At 35.8% G+C, this 16,781-nt stretch overlaps 1 protein-coding gene and 1 long non-coding RNA gene across 16 annotated transcripts in view; one reads left to right on the forward strand and one right to left on the reverse strand.

The window, feature by feature from the left end:
* Window positions 1-707: 707 nt before the first annotated feature.
* Window positions 708-16,781, reverse strand: part of LOC135169819 (T-lymphocyte activation antigen CD86-like) — a 40,541-nt gene continuing 24,467 nt past the window's right edge. For 12 of the 14 annotated variants that reach the window (XM_064135152.1, XM_064135150.1, XM_064135144.1 and 9 more), the window contains 4 exons: window positions 14,059-14,269; window positions 11,633-11,744; window positions 11,277-11,455; window positions 708-5,642 (listed from right to left, as the gene is read on the reverse strand). In XM_064135152.1, coding sequence (XP_063991222.1) covers window positions 5,533-5,642; window positions 11,277-11,455; window positions 11,633-11,744; window positions 14,059-14,269 — 612 coding nt within the window. In that variant the 3' untranslated portion in view covers window positions 708-5,532. Of the gene's footprint in view, window positions 5,643-10,243; window positions 10,381-11,276; window positions 11,456-11,632; window positions 11,745-14,058; window positions 14,270-16,781 lie in introns of those variants that run through there. The other 2 variants (XM_064135146.1, XM_064135149.1) reach the window with 2 other exon arrangements.
* Window positions 3,495-11,936, forward strand: LOC135169822 (uncharacterized). Of its 2 annotated transcripts, none has more exons than XR_010300255.1 (3): window positions 3,495-3,625; window positions 10,334-10,471; window positions 11,605-11,936. It is a non-coding gene; the product is annotated as an uncharacterized LOC135169822 (long non-coding RNA). The 2 variants fall into 2 exon arrangements; XR_010300254.1 differs by having other exon boundaries at window positions 3,496-3,625; window positions 5,866-10,471; window positions 11,605-11,934.

Below are 16,781 nucleotides of genomic sequence, written 5' to 3' on the forward strand. Positions count from 1 at the left end.
GCAGATCTTATGCTTTCGAAACGGAAACGCTTCAAATGTATTCATCACCCTCTAAATATCGGCCTACAATTTCAACTTACCTTTATGTTTCGACGTGAAGCATATATAAAAATTTTCTACCACTACGACCAACATCAGCGAAGTTGGCAAGGCCTTGATAGAGCATCCCCCCACGCTTCAATGTTAACTTCAAAATAGAATGCAAAACGAGAGTGAATCCACTAAGATACTCTTCGGCAAGAATTTTGCTACCAATTAATGAGAATGTATATGAAAACAGTACATGATAATGCCAAATTATTATGCGATCGTTGGATAAAATAATCCATTTCGACTGATCATTAAATTATTCGTTTTTAATCAAATTCAAATTTTTTCCGTAAAAAAGTTTTGCTAGGTATGAATGGTATATGTATATTCTTCCACTGAGCACAATCTACATACAAAAAGTCATGAATCGACAACGGTTTGAACCGACTGAAAGGAAAAGTAATCTGCCATCATCAATAATGATGTACATCTCTAGGTATAACTACAGAGTGCTGTGAAAATTTATCTATACGGTATGTTTGTCCAGTTTTTTCAACGAATGAGGTATTCTTCATAATAATATCTGAAAATTATTCCTCAATACCAGACTACTCTGTCGTTACAAACTCAAATCAACCTTATCAGGATGTGGAGGGGATATGAATTAATAAGTTAAATTAATATTCCCTTTTTGTCCGACAAATACTCAATATTTTAGGGTCTTTTTACTTGGTTTACGAATTCTGATACAACTGGATCCAACAAAATCAGTATATCTTGTTATATATACATTCACAATATTGTATAATTCAACATTCCACGATGTTGATATACTTTTTATATTTGCTACATGATAATACTTATTATTATTTTCTAACTAACAATTTATTTTCATACACTCATTTTTATTGACATAATGCTATCGCTCATTCCTTATCTTATGGCATCATCCATTTTGTTCACTTATTCTTCTTTAATTTCACGTTACAGATTGCACCAGACACTTAAGAGCGTGAATGGTCTAATAAAATGTAATTTTTTTTTCGCGGCAAATACCCTAGTGATCTGCATTGGAATGTAAGCAACGTTTCTACAGTGATGTATTAACGTCTCTATAATTGGTTTTTCTTCCATTATGGCAGCATAAAACATGGGCAAACTTCTGCGGGGTATTTTTTTGATAAATATTCCTTGATTCTTCCGAATTTTTTCTCATTGGCCATATAGCCCCCGCTTAAATCATAAGAAAGACGAATTAATTAGTCATTTTACTGTCTTTTCTGTCTAATGAAACCAAATTACAATAATAACACGCTAAAAACTCAAAAATGAGTCGGTGATCCATGATTTTTTCTCATTTTTATGATAACTTTCCCCTGGAATTTTGATCATATGCCATACATTAAAAGAATAATAATAATAAAACACGACTGTTTCTTCCCACACATGAGTCGGCCAAGATGCAATGAGCATGCCATCCACTACTGTTCGTGACGAAGGTGTCGCTTCTCTGAATATTTCTACAGGGTTCGTCAGAGAAGAGACATGAGGGAAATACGGTGACATACTATGAAGCTCAGATTGGATCGATTTACCGATAATCGTGTACATGTACTGTGTGATTTTCCTTGGATGCGGTTATACACATGTGAAACTCCAGCCAGTATGTTGGTATCACGTTTATAAATAGGATACTTAAAAGATACACTATATATTTATATTCACAATGAGGTCAGCGTGTCACGCGATTTTCCTCTTAGTAAAACATTCATCTTCCCATTTATATGTTTATTTTCTCCATTGTTGTCGCATTTTGTTTTTCGTTCATTTTTTCAGTATCTTGTTACATTCATTCGTGGCATTAAAAGACTATTTTCTATGGACTTTTTTTTCCTTCAGAGAAAAATATTTACGACATTCCTGAATGTGTTGTTTTCAATGCCAAATACATACATTTGTTTACTATTTTAATCTTTCATGTTCTGCGATTTTCTTATCCTTTAACCTTCTCACGTGTAAAACAATCAAAAAACACCAACATCAGCCTGAGGCGAATCTTGGATAAAAGAAATATAATCGTAGGCTAATTTCTCCATACATGATAATATGTACACTGATAGAAATGTTGAGCTGATGTTAACGGAGCTTCTCCATTATTACGACGATTCGTTAGTATTTACCGAGTTAAGGTCATGCGTAAGAAACATCCGTAACTGCAACTAAAGCAGCCCACCTTTCTATCGGTGTACAACCTCTATATTTTGCATCTACAGATTGCAGAATATTTACACATGAAATAGTATATTATGTCATTAGGTGATGAAAGTATCAGGCGGTGACTGTGGCTTTATAATTGAAAACACAAGCGAATATCATAGCCATATAGATCAGATGATACTTTTATCGTGGCATAAGATACACTATTTCACGGTATTGGGCCTGAAAATCGTGATTTACCCAGAAGATATTAAATTGCGTTTTATCAAGCTTAATCCCATGAATGTGCCAAAAAAAAATTCAATATGTGATCGGTTATGATTAGTGTTTAGTTTTCTCCAAATTTATAAAACTTGAGAAAAAAAAAATCGGTATGCTCAGTATGTTATTGCATGGAATGAAAAAAAATCAACTGTATAGTTAAAAGGTATGATTCTATTACTAATTGACTGGAGACACAGCATAACATTTTTTTTACGTGGATACGTCTATGGTTTCATTATTGTGGGTAGTTTAGGAAAAAAATCTAGGCGGTGTTTATCTGAGGGTACTTTAGGATATTCTATAATTGTCGGCGAAATGATATATTTTAAAAAATTTTAAAAACCTTCTTCTGTTTAATTAGAAATTATTTACAATTTTGAGGGATCATTACTGTTGTGGGGCAATATACTCCATCAGTTGATTATTATGGCTAAAAGTAAAACCAATTTGTGTGCCTGCAGTATAAGACATAAGGGGTACTTGTATACGATGATACTGTTGTCAATGAAGTAAAATGAACATGCGTTGTTATTTCGATTCTAGATGAATAATAATTAAGTTACGCCATGACCATAAAAAATGTTTAAAAAATGTACAGTAATAGAGACACGTTAGTAGTAGACATATCCATGTAAACTTACAACTTTATCAATGATAAAGCCATTCACGGATATACATGTATTTCCAAAACTAATATAATTTTTAAAAGTTCAATGAAATCATGGGTAAAAAATATATCTAGACTATAGAAAAATATTTTTGTTATCAATGAACTAATCATACAAAGTATAAACCCAATATTATATTATAGTTCACATTATCAAAGCCACATTTCTATTAATTACAACTTACCAATTCTAATATACATATATATGTAGATATGTGGAACAGTGGTGGGGGAAGGAACGGTAGGAGTAAAGAGGAGTGGGAGGGACGGTAGGAGGCAATGTCAGCAGATCATTAATACGTTAGTTGAACGTGTGGGATTAAGAGAGAACCATTGGGGTAAACTCCCTCGCAAACCACAAGCATCAAAGGATAAGCACTAACGGACTCAGTCTCACTCTCGTTACGGCGTTCATCGCCAAATGAATATTCACGACAAACGCACCTGGTATGTTCACATTTCTATTCACTAGCATTCAAAACTCAGTGATTACATTTTTTAATGAATCAACGTTTAGTGTCTGGGATTCATTCTTCTTCTTCTATATTTCTCGGTTCTTTTATTGGTCAGGTCAGCAACTGTACAATAGTACACCTAGTTTGGTAGAGTTTGGTGTTAAAGTCTCTAGCCATTGCAAACTCGATTTAGTCACTTATCATAATTGATTTGACATTTTTCAGCCCCGTACTTTTCATTTGTACTTTTTTATGAGGGCTGACTATTGTGTGCAAAGATCAATTTGTCGACAAAATGATGAAGTTAATACATGAAAATCGAATTTTCTCTCTATAACGACAACGGATGATCAGGGGCCATTAATTCTCGTAACTTGTCGAATAGCTCGTCCATCATAAAATTTTGGTTAAATGAAAAGAATTACAATTAAACGCTCTATGCCATACAGTAAAAGGTACGACGAGTTATGATCGGAAGGAAACAACAAAAATATGCCTAACTATATAACCTTAGCTTGAAAAGCTCAAAACTTCTTTCTGTATAATATACGAAATGGAAACGATCGTAAAACCTAAGGCCATTGAATAATAAATGACTATATCAACGTTTTCAGCGCGTACGGAACAATGAAAATATATGTATATAAAATATAACAAGTTACATCTGGACGAAAAACCACGAGATAAAAGAATGACACCAGAGACAAGGACAAACATCAATCATAATTGGTGGTTAAAAGAGGTGAAAAGAGATGGCAAATATAGAACAATATGATAGAAATCGGTGAGCTGAAATAATTCTCCATTTTCTCATCACACGTCATATTCATTGTCATGCTTAATAGCACCATATAAACTCATCCGTGAGAGCTGTCGAGCCCCATGACAATCGATCCTTCGGGAATGACTATGACGAATGAAGTGACTACGGATCATCTTAGATATTGGAAAAATCTCAGTGACAAATGATGATTGATGTATGCCATTCTTCACTTTCTTGATTAAATTGTACTCATATTCATTCTCATCTACTTTTCATAAAAATAATTATTTCGTCACCGTGTCCGAAAAAATAATTGTTCAGGCACGCTTCACGTGAAAACTCGTAAAAAAAGTATTGATTGATTCTTGAGATTACATCACTCGTCTTTGGTTTGTGCTATAACCTTTATGGAAATGGATAAATCACAGTTGTAGCTCAATATAATAGTACTTACGGAAAACGTAGCTCTGAAACATATGCCACTAGGTGGTAATGAATATGAAGTCAACGGTTCGAGGCGAACCTAAGGGCTGTCAATGACACGAGTTACCATATCCCGTCGTACATGTATTCTAACTAGATTATTTTTCAATAATGAGGGCCTCTATACAAAGTGCTATTATTATGAGAAAAACAATACAATTAAACTTGAGATTGAATCGAGTTGTGCACATTTATCAGAGATATTCCACCCCTCAACACCTTTACCATTATATAGAAGATCAAGAATGTGATATGAATATATGAATAGGTGTTATTGTAGCCAGAGATTGCAATGACACCAGATGTACCGCGAAAAGTCTTACTCAAGGATATTAATTGAGTTATTATCCTTCAACTATACGCACATTGATATCCATAGATAATGCGCTTCGGGCAAGAGTAACCGCGCACTGTCCTCCAAATGAATCTCACTTTCACAGCAACTCTAATAATTCACTAATTTCGTTATCGAAAATGGGGTACTATAGATAATCCCGTGAATTAATCAGTCAGGTATAAGAGTTGGAAAATAGTTGGAGCGAGGGGGAAGATATATATATATATATATATGGAAATTGTTTAGAGGAGGGCAGGCAATCACGGTCCGCTCAGTGACTCAGTTGGAAAAGTGCTTACTGTTCATAATCGATCAGTCACCTTGCAAACGATCCGGCATGTAGAAACAGCAATAGTAATGCCAATGTTCGCGTCGCTGCACCGCTGTTACTCGAATTACCATGTTGCATTGCTGCTGGATGTTCACCTGGAATCAGAATGAAGATTGTTCAGTCATTCTTTATTGTTTAATGAATTTCAGTTAACAGAACAGAATAAAAGCGAAATACTGAATGAGGCTGGGAAAAAAATTACGACTCACTGGCTTGACTACAACAGAAACAGTGGCTGTGTTGTAGTTGCAACAATAAAATATATAGGGTTGTTTTTTTTTACTATTCTTTTCATTGCTTATTCTCTTCTGGATGCAGCGAGTCCTGGCGACTGGTCTAATTTATAGCGAGCAGTTCGGCGAATTCTAGCCGGTTGTGGAGAGTGAGGAAGGGAGGGTAGGCGGATACTCCTGCAAGAAACAGTCATTTTTCAAGGGGGTAAACCGAGGGAGAGAGGTGAAAGGAAGAAGGTAAAACGAGGGGGTTAACGCACACGAGCGATAGTGAAAAAGGCGAGTGCACAACTGCATTCACCCAGGATATGGTGAAACGACGGCGACTGAAGAGTTTATTGCTGGAGAATACGCCCGGATAGTACAAGCTGTATATACAAACCCTACCACCCCTGCGATCTCGGATTTTAGTGCTTCAAAATTTCACATGATAAAAATAGTTGAAATATAAATGAATTTATCTGGCCAAGTGTTGAATTAATTAACCTGATTAATACGCTTTGTCAAATTTTCTATAAACGCTGAGATTATTTGGTGTGTAACTTGTGATATAATTTAACATTAAAAAAAAAGAGAATTATCTAAAAAGGAACATCCTAGAATTACCTTATATTCGGAGAATAAAGGCATGATAATCCAAACGACAATGCAAGGATAATTATTCTGATAGACCACAATGGTTTATCATGAATTTGAAGTATTATTTCAATCAATTAGCAAATATTCTGAATGACTCAGGGACGAATCAATGATCATCATTGATGAATATCTGTAGAATATTGTTACCATTGGCGGAGAAGTGTCAAACATCCAAAAATGTGATGGTGTTGTCATTGCCATGTGACAATATCTGATAATTTTCATAAAATTGAAGAAATATTTAAATCATGAAATTCTCCATACATTGAACTTCTTGCCACGGGGGGAAAAAATTCAAGAAAAAAATCACGCCACTTTTATAGAAATTTCGTAGCTGAAATTTCGGCGCATGCGTATTTCTCGGTGACAATAAAATAATGATAGAATGAAATACTAGCGCAGAATAGTTCACTCGAGGCCAGAGAGTATTAATTATATTCTTTATGTGATGCTATGGCTTAGATCATTCACTGCTTTAATCCTGCATAATCTAACGAAAATATGAGCACTCCCGGACTATTGACAGAGATGTATGATTTTTTATGATTCGTGGGTCGTAGTACCTCGCCCGGCTAAATGAGCCGTCACAATAGTACGGATTTTGGTTCCAGTAACACAGTGGACAATCATTGAGAATTGCAAATGTCCGGGTATGATTCTACGAAATCACTTTAAATGCTGTAACATTCCTGGTGATATTTTATGATAATACTGACGTTGTAAGTTCGCAAAATGTTTACGTACTCGAACCTCTGACAAGCACTATATGTGCTAGCTTTTGAGAACCTGAAACTGTGTCATAGTATTTATCTTAAGAGTGATGAAAGCCAAAAGCGTGGAGAGATACTGCCTGAATGTATCATGAAAAAAAAAAAAAAACCAGTGCAAGGCTGTTAGTCCTGGAGTTGGTTGAAATGCAGGAGAAAAGCTTGTTGTCTTTCATATTTACAATAGTGTCCTTTTTTCATGTTTTTTCAATTTGTCGGATGTTTCATTGCGAAGATAATATTTCAGTCTAAATAGATTTGAAATGCATGTGGAATCAGTGACTATAAACATTTGTTGTGAAAGACGTTTCAAAAGAAGGTTTGCGATAGACTAAATATGAGAGACCATAAGTTTTCGTTAGAAATCCTAGTATTTTTTGTTCAGGTCGTGCCGAAAAGAGCCGTTCCATTTACTAGTAACCGAAAAATGGCACAGTTTGCCGCTCGCTTGACGTAACGTCACAAACAAAAAGTATACTTCCGATACTTGGGTTAGTTCCGAGCTGCCAACTTCATACTCCTCATCTCCACATCACACTTATATCTTGAGTCCTAATTTTTCAACATTTCTGTCATTGAAAAACCGAATTCGTAATTAAATCGATAATTAAACTGACGAAAAAATTAAAATTCCAAAGGTGATTGAATTTTATACAAATTTTGTGGAATTTTTCGATGATCTTTAAATTTACTAAAACGATACAATTACTTGCATCAATATTCTTATTATCTGGCCTTTTTGATCCAACAGTAATCCATTACAAATTCAATCTCATCTAATATTAATATTGTTGTAAACTATATCATCTCGTCTGCACATATCCCAATTCCGTGTAAGCTGACTTTAATCCACGCCAGTATAACACACGGAGAGAAAAATTCTTAAGAAATTACGTGCCCGTTTCGTAATCTGCCAGTTAAAACAATATTCGGTAAATATTACAAAACAGTTATGCACTTTTTTAATCAACTTTCAGGCAACAGTTCATTATGTTCAAAGACAAGTATGGAACGTTCAGTAAAGAAATGGGTTACTGTTCCGTAATTTTTATTGAATATTGTTTTGACTGGAAGATTACGGAACAGGCATATAATTTTTAAAGAATTTGTCTCTCTGTGCACACCATGTTTTAGTGAATATAAAGGATTTGCCTGATTACAAAAGCAGTAAAGAATCAATGTGACAAGTTAATAGTCCTATTCCATTTTCAAACACCGCAATTGATTTTCTTATATAAACTGAACTTCTGGGGATTAGGTATCGATACCAATGTTTCCATCTCGTAATTCGAAACGTGATAGCCGATATCCAGGCGTGACGAGGAAGTAGGTGTAGGCACTTTGAGTATATTCTTCACGACAATAACACGACTTTATATTTCCACGTCGGAAGTGGCTCCGATAGGATATCGTGTTTACTGAGAGAAGTAGCGAAAAAGGTACACCAAGTTGTGGTGAAACCCCTCTAAAAGTGGGGTGCGGGTACTATAACAAGTCCTGAGTTTCGTGTGCTAGTAAGTATCACAGAGCGCCGAGTTACGTGTACTAGCTGATTGGTGTTTTCCAGGATCTTGATTGTTGCCATTTCTCTCGGAGAAAATACGAGCGTTGATTTGCACATTATCGCACGGATGTCTCCGTCAGTCCTTGGTTTATCTTTAATTATTCGTTCTTGAGGCAGCTCGGAACTCTTCAAGGCTCATTAATGTCACTTATAAACTAGTTTGTTTCCATTTTTTATTAAAAAAAAAAAAAACAATAGGGATGTACATCAGATATTTGTGTAAGAAATCCCTAATTATTATTTATTATCTTTAGTTGACTGTGGCATAATCTGAAGTACAGCATGATACAATTATTTGAAGAATAAAAAAGATCAACATACAAATATTCGACGAAGGATACGGAACAAAAATCAAATCTCCCAAGATATCAAACAGATTATTAAACGAATATGTACTTGTACTACCAACTAAACCTCTCCTTCTCTTTCCCTTTCCCGGAAGCTTTCATCAAATGCTGTAGGAAAATAGCCAAGGAGAGCAATAAAGTTATACAATAAAGATTTGTAATCTGAAGTTCCTGCACCCAAAAGTCTTAGGTACGTTACGCGATAACTTCAGGACTTAGTTAAGTGAATCAATAAATTTCTGAATCTATCAGCGAAAATCTTGATAATGATAATTATTCCGTGAAGAAAGGGTACAGTTGAAACAATTTGAACACTCAGTGGAACATATTGTGAGATTTAAACGCCGAGAAATAACGAAATGAGTGAAATAGTATACATATAAATGGTGAAATAGTACATTATGCACCAAGGGCTGTAAATCATATTGTCTCGCTCAAGGTGCGTATGTTAATTTTTAATACGGCTTCAAAGGAAAGTTTTTATTTAGCTGTCTGGAGAGCAGGCGGAAAGTATCCATTTCCTCCTGTTCATAAGAGATCAAAGTACAAGCTTTCCGGGCATGGCTGTTGAAAAACAATCTTACCCAGAGCACTAATGAAGGTGTGGTAGGAAAAAAAATTAACCAGAATGTAAGTGGTCAAACATTTGAAAATTAGGGATAAATCGCGACTCCCTAAATTGAGTGAGCAATGAGACAGCTTATCTTCTATGAGCTGTTCGTATACATGTGTATACTTGAGAATTCAGAGAGTGGAGTGTGTAATAAGACGGAATACGTAATTCATTCTAAGGAAGAATCGAAATATTTAGTCCCCTTAGTTGAGACAGATAGCTAATGTGATTCGTAAACTATCGAAAAACAATATTACCGCCTGAAATAGAATCTCTAGTTTGAGTTGCTCTACTCTGGTAGGTCCTCAAGTTGGAGTTTATCAAAAATACAATCTTTATGCGGAATCGTCAACTATAAATGTATGGAAATTTTACGCATCAAGTGGTATAGCAAGAATAAACAAAAACATAGTACTATTTATAGATTGCATATGCATAGTAATATATGTGCTGGCAAGAGAGGCATCCCGAGCGTATCCGAGACCAGCACCTGGTTGGGATTTGCATGGGACAATATCTCGTCTGATTTATCCCCTCAGGCTACCGCGCTCTCGGGATAGGAAGAAAAGATAGACGAGATAGAACGTAGCTGAAGGATTTATTCACAGGACGTTGTTTTGCAGTTCTCGGGGTTGGCGAAAAATCCAAGGAAAGGAGAACAGCAAGAAACCTGAAGAGGAGAAGGAGAAGGTGAGCAGCAGCTAAAGTAGACGTGGAAACGTGAAAGATAGATATACATATTGTGACGACATTATTTAGAGGTAATTGACACAGAATGCCATAAAAAACTGGATTATTCTATATTGGAAATATTAGAAACTGATAGACTGACTTAGTTATTATAAACAAATGGATTTTAGTTATAGGTTAGTGTCTATTGTCCCCAAACATTCACTAAGTAATATATCATGAATTGCGTTGGAAACAAATGAAAGGCTCTATCAGTGTTCGGTATTGTTTTTCCATTTGTGTGCACAACATTTCATAAAATCATGTCGATTATTTTTCCCATCCAAATCTTGGCCAATAGGATTGCACCATTCGACGTTATTTTGTATAGTCAACACGGTATTTCAGCGGATATTCTTGGAAATTTCACTGGAAATTTTGCATGTTGATATATATAAAAAAAAACAAATGTTGAAGTAACCCTCAATTGTATCTGACAGATTAATGGCAATTCGTTGAAAATTATGTCTCATGGTGCAATTCTATCGGCCAAGATTTGGATGCAAAAAATAATCCCCCGAATACCACTCGAACTTCGAAATTATCTGATATTTCCCTCAAGATTCCCTACAAACAAATAAGCTCGTCAAGTTTTCCAGAAAAATCACTCGCGCTTCGCGCTCGTGATTTTTAAACTGGAAAACTTGACACGTTCATTTGTTTGCAACGAACCTATCGGGAAATATCCGATAATTTCGGAGCTCTTGTGGTATTATATGCGATAATTCCATGCAATTATCAGTTGCATTATGTGTCGTCAACTGAAAATTTTATTAAAGTATATAAATGGAGAGATTTTGATGAGCTTCGAATAAACTATCGTAAAAAATCACTCACCGTTTAGCACGTGGACCAGAACACTGGCAGATTCAGCTGTCGAAGGAGCACAAGTATAATTCCCAGAATCAGCTGGGAGCGCTCGTGAAATCAACAGACGGGAAGTCCTGGTTTGCTTCTCTGTTACAACACTTATACCACCACGTTGACTGTAGTTAATAACGTGGTCACCTCTGTACCTTTAAGAATATTATTTTTTATTCTGAATTTCCCAAGTTAAATTTTTCTACATGATACAAAATATATAGGTATAGACTGAGGAAAATCGTTGTCCCCTTCAATTTCATCAAGAACAAATTTCGTGATAGCTAATTCTTGAACTTTGCAGCTCATTTGACACAACCAATGAAACTTACCAGTAAATGAAGGACGGTGGCTCAGGTGTTTGAAGTACTGTGCAAGTGAGGTTTATGTCGCTGCCGCTCTTAATATATAACTCTGCATTGCCTGAAATTTCAGCTTTGGATACTGAAACAAATTCATAATTTCATTTTTCATAAATGCCATGCTATTAATAAATCGGCATGCCTCCGACAGAGAGTATGTGAGTGGTACAAAATACGAATTACAATTCTGTCAGTTTATTGCTGGTGTATAAGTTGTACTTGAGGTGACAGGAGTAAATATATGAATAACTATGAGAATAGCGTAACTATATGATTTTTTAAACTGAGACACTGCACTCAATCGCCCCATGGCAAAGAGGAAAAAGTTAAAGGGATGTTGAAATATTTCGGAATTTTGAGTGAGGCTAAGGGTAAGGCCCGTAAGATTCATACTAAGGATCACTATACGTGACGAGATGAGAAGGTAAATTCGCATAAGCGCGCATCTACAGCAGGCACGTTCAATCACATATCGTACAAAGATGAAAGGAAATCGATTTCGAACATGTTGAATCACTGTCACAATAAGACCGAAATGGACGCCTCATTTCCATTGTTTTGGTCATTGTCACAATTAAATATCGGATGTCCGATGGCGTAGCACGTGCACATGATTTTGTTTCGTAAAGAAATAGAGAAAGATCAGCTTTTGTACTTATTACTTTCCCATTTACCTCCCATCGACTTCCACCTGCTATAGCCTACACCAGAATGCTGCCACTGCAGGGACCCACTCTCCCCTTTTGCCCGTGGCCCTATCACGTAGCCGCGCCATTTCCCCTCATACGATTCCAATTTACCTCCCACATGAAAATTCTCAACCCCTCCGTAAGGCAGTTTCACCTCAACGAATTGGGGAATTAAAGCGGAACCAATACAAAGCTCTCATTTAGAGACAAAAAAACATCAGTTTGTCATTTATTGTATATAACATGTTTGTTACTGCTGTTATATTCAGCCCGTGTTAAAAAGTACCTTTTCGTTTACCAGTAAACGAAAAATGGCACAGTTGGCCACTCGCTGAACGTAACATCACTAACAAAAAGTATAGTTCGGATACACGTGCAAGGGAGTGGTTTAACTCGTGTGATTGGCAGCCCTCCGCTTCGCCTCGGGCCGCCAACTTCACACTCGTTGCTGCCCCGTCGCACTTGTATCGAAATATACTAATTTCTGTTTTGATTCTCTTTTCACATATGATGAGTTGTAGGGTATAGTCCATTTGGTATTACGAGCGTTACAAATCATTCTCACCCTATTGCTATGCAACCCTCGCCTCTTGGCAGAATTGAAAATTATGTTTGATCAACGCTTTCTTGCTGCTAAAGTTACTCCCAGTTATTGACCATGTCCTAAATTTGCTGCGTGCAGTTAGCGATATGGTTGTTTCTAATCCATTTGGTATTTCTTTCGATTATTCATTAGATTTGTCGAACAAATAAGTATTCACCACCGCACTATCATTCTTTATTGCAGAATTTTTCCGTCCATTCAACAATAACATAGTAATGATTGATCTCAGGCCATCGTCGTGCGAAGTTTTAAAATGTAAATTTACCATTTTTCACAACGTAAATTTACCGTGTCTTAATTTTCATTCAAAATGGCTTTACAATTTTTGCCTAGATAATATTCTGTGACTCTATAATTATTTATTCCGTCTATTCCAACTAAATACTGCCAAAGCAGCAATTTACATTACAATCATGTTTGGCAGCGTGATCTATACGAGTCTTTTTGTGCTATGCGTTGTTCGGAAAGCGTATATTGTCCTTTATAATAATGTTGGCAGACAATGAATTATTGTTTTGATTGTTAACTTTTCATTCATCTTCCTATGGGTCGCTAGTTTCAAACACAAGTTCCATTACTACCACCATACGTAAATTGTTTATTTGCGTTGATTACGATTTTCCTCGATTCAAGACAATTCGAACGTCGTTTAGTTTCTGCGCCGGTGTAATTATACAGAAAGTGTCATCAGACAGGAATTGATTGAGTGATGAATAATTATGAATCATGCGGATTACTCTTTGACTCCAAATTATATGTTTGGTGTTTTCCAACCTCAACAAAAAGTGCAAATAATGATAACAGTGCGTTGCAACAATTATAGTGTGAAAAAAATTCGATTCTACGTCTTCGCATGAGCTTAATTGAGTTGTCAAAAAAAAATTGTCCCTCAATACGCGAGATACTCCTGTAGGGTTGTGTTGTATATCAATGAAGACATTGACTATCGATTTTAGAACGTTACCAATATCCAGGCTTTCATTGGTATTCTAATTTGAAAAACCTCCAACTAATTTTCGTTTTTAATTTGACATCATTGTGTCCTACAGCTCTCATCAGAAGCTCTAGTTAATTAAAATGAAGTCACTGTAACGTCCACTCACCAACTACACTCAATTTGTAAGCCTGGCTGATTTTCGGTTCCGTCGATACTTGGCATTCATATGTTCCACTGTCCCGCACCTGCGGCGATGTTACTTTCAATGTCCATTCGTCACTGCCATCACTGTGCATCGCTTGAAATCGTTGATCATTGGTGTACGTCAATATACCAACAGTCAGGATGTGCAGATCTCTTTTCCGTATCCATGATACCTGCAACCAGAATATAATAACAAAATTATGATTCACTGATAGTTACAATAAATTCATTGACTCACTTAAACTTACAATCAAATTTGCATGCACATGCTCAGCATGTCAGTCGCAGGTATCGTAATTTGACCACGAATATTATCTATTATACTATTTTAGTCCTAGACGATTATCGATGCAGTTTACTCAGTGTCATGAGAAATGAAACCGGGAAATTTCAAATATTGCTAATTCTCCATATATTTGGAATGTAATTAATTGCATAATTGGCACTTTGATTGAGCGATACAGTATTCTGTCTACATATATTTATTACGACGGAGCTAAAGTTTCTACGAAATGAGGATCTCAAAAAAAAAGGTAGACGAGCACAGAATCTTCCTTGCGCATTAACTAAGCGCAGACCAATGTACATATATACATATCACTTGCGTACGGATGGGGTGCTGAGAGTGAGAAAACACCCACTCGGGATTCGTTGATAACTAAGAAGTAGAAAAGTAAATATTAGGGAATAAACCACTCCTTTGTTTATCTAAATTAAATCACCGATTCTTTGAATCAACTAATTAAAGCTAATAAAAGTGCAAGACATTATTAATTCATTCTTCAATTTAACCTTAGACTGGTCATCATACGAGGGACACGCCGCCGCGCATCAGTTTTCACGCATTGCAATGAATTGCCTGATTGGAGAAATTTACAAAAAAAACAATCAAATTAAAGGGTTTGGAAAGGTGTAGTCGATTAAAAACAATATAATTTTCAAGAATAAATAAAAAAGATTTCAAGATTAGATAAAATGAAAGGACCCGAAATGCGACGTTGTCAGAAATTTGTTACATGCGCTTGTATATTGTCGAGCAAATTCGGTGGCGTTTTTGGTGAAAAACGTCTGGGCGGCGTTTCCCACGGAAATAACCAACCTCCTCGCATCACGTCGGGTGACCAAATATTAGTTTTTTCGTATTTTACCGTAATTTACGTCAAGCCCATACATCACGCAACACGAATGTTCTTGCTGCATAACCAACTGCCGGGAGGTCGGAAAAAATTTTGAGAGAAATCTCGTTGCAATTTCGGAATTTCACGATAATCATTTTTTTAATCCTTTGAAGTGGAAACGTTCAGCATCACTTCACGAATATACGGCAGCAAGGTAAATACGGAGTTGAGTGAAATGCCCGAGCCTGTATATGAGAACGGATCCACTAGGCAGTGGTACAATGCAATTGTTTCCAGCAAATGGATTTTCAATGAAACAATTTTGGTGGTGATCGACCGTTTTCATTTTTTTATCACAGTTATTTGCGAAGTGATTTAAGGCTGTTCATGTAAAAAATGTCTGATTATGGTAAAAATCACTGGTAATTTTGCCCTATTGGATCTGACTTTGGGCATATTAGAAAATATCATTACACGGAAAAAACATTGTTGGAACAATTGCTGCATCGTCATTTAAGTAGAAGGCTATACAATTGGGAATATGTTTTCCGGTATATCCCTATCGAATTTCGAAAATATCGATTTTTCGTATGTTTTTTAGGATGTTTAAAAATGGAATATCATAAAATCGCTAAGCACTATGACAGTATTGTTATTTCATAAAAATAAAAACGCGTGACCACAATTATTTAGTTGAATAATCAAATACATTCAAATATATATTGGTGACAAGTAAATATATTCAGGCTAAGAAAATTCCTATTTTCAGTATAATGATTCATTAGGCGCTACATGAAGAGATGCGAAAAGTGAGATGTGAAACAAGGGAATGAAGGAGAATAGATGTGAAGCCCTACACTAACAGTAGTTGTAGAAAAGCCCAAATCAACAATAAATCATTAGATCCATAAGCTCGTGTGCCATCATATAGCATTATCAAACACGAAGCTTCATGATACTTCTGAAAACATAAATTTAATTGTATTTGCCTGGTGCTGATACCATCATTCTCTTTCTAATGAACAATGTGAAATTTCATTTCGAAATGTGAAGTTTCAAATACATAAGGAAAAATAATGGACTTTTTAGTAAACCATATGAACTAATGAAAATGGATTTATTGATTTCTGGAGAGTACACGATACCCTAAAATCAAAATTATTGAACAACACTGGAATACCCAGATATCATTGCCCGCAGAATTTAGCTGAAGTTTTATCGCAGTGATAGCAATTTTCCGTTTTGTTTTCAATTGGTTTTCTCCTATATAGAGGTGAACATGTTAGAAATGGTGAAAATATCATTGTGGGCTATCCTGGATGGCCATTGATTCCCTACACGAAAATATAAACGTTGACATCGGCCAATGTGGACCTATAAAATCCGGGCGGATGAATGGATAGCGAATGGAAGTTATGATTTATAGTCGATTACGATCGGAGCGTAGGTTGGAAGCGAGTTTGTATTGGCATAAAACTGAAGCATTAACACAGTAGATGGTATGGGTAATATTATTGTTGAGCTTTTCTCGTTCATGATATCATCTAGGAATGTGTATTTTTTCTTG

The sequence above is a fragment of the Diachasmimorpha longicaudata genome, chromosome 15 (genome assembly GCF_034640455.1).
Source record: "Diachasmimorpha longicaudata isolate KC_UGA_2023 chromosome 15, iyDiaLong2, whole genome shotgun sequence".
Taxonomy (NCBI): Eukaryota; Metazoa; Arthropoda; class Insecta; order Hymenoptera; family Braconidae; genus Diachasmimorpha; species Diachasmimorpha longicaudata.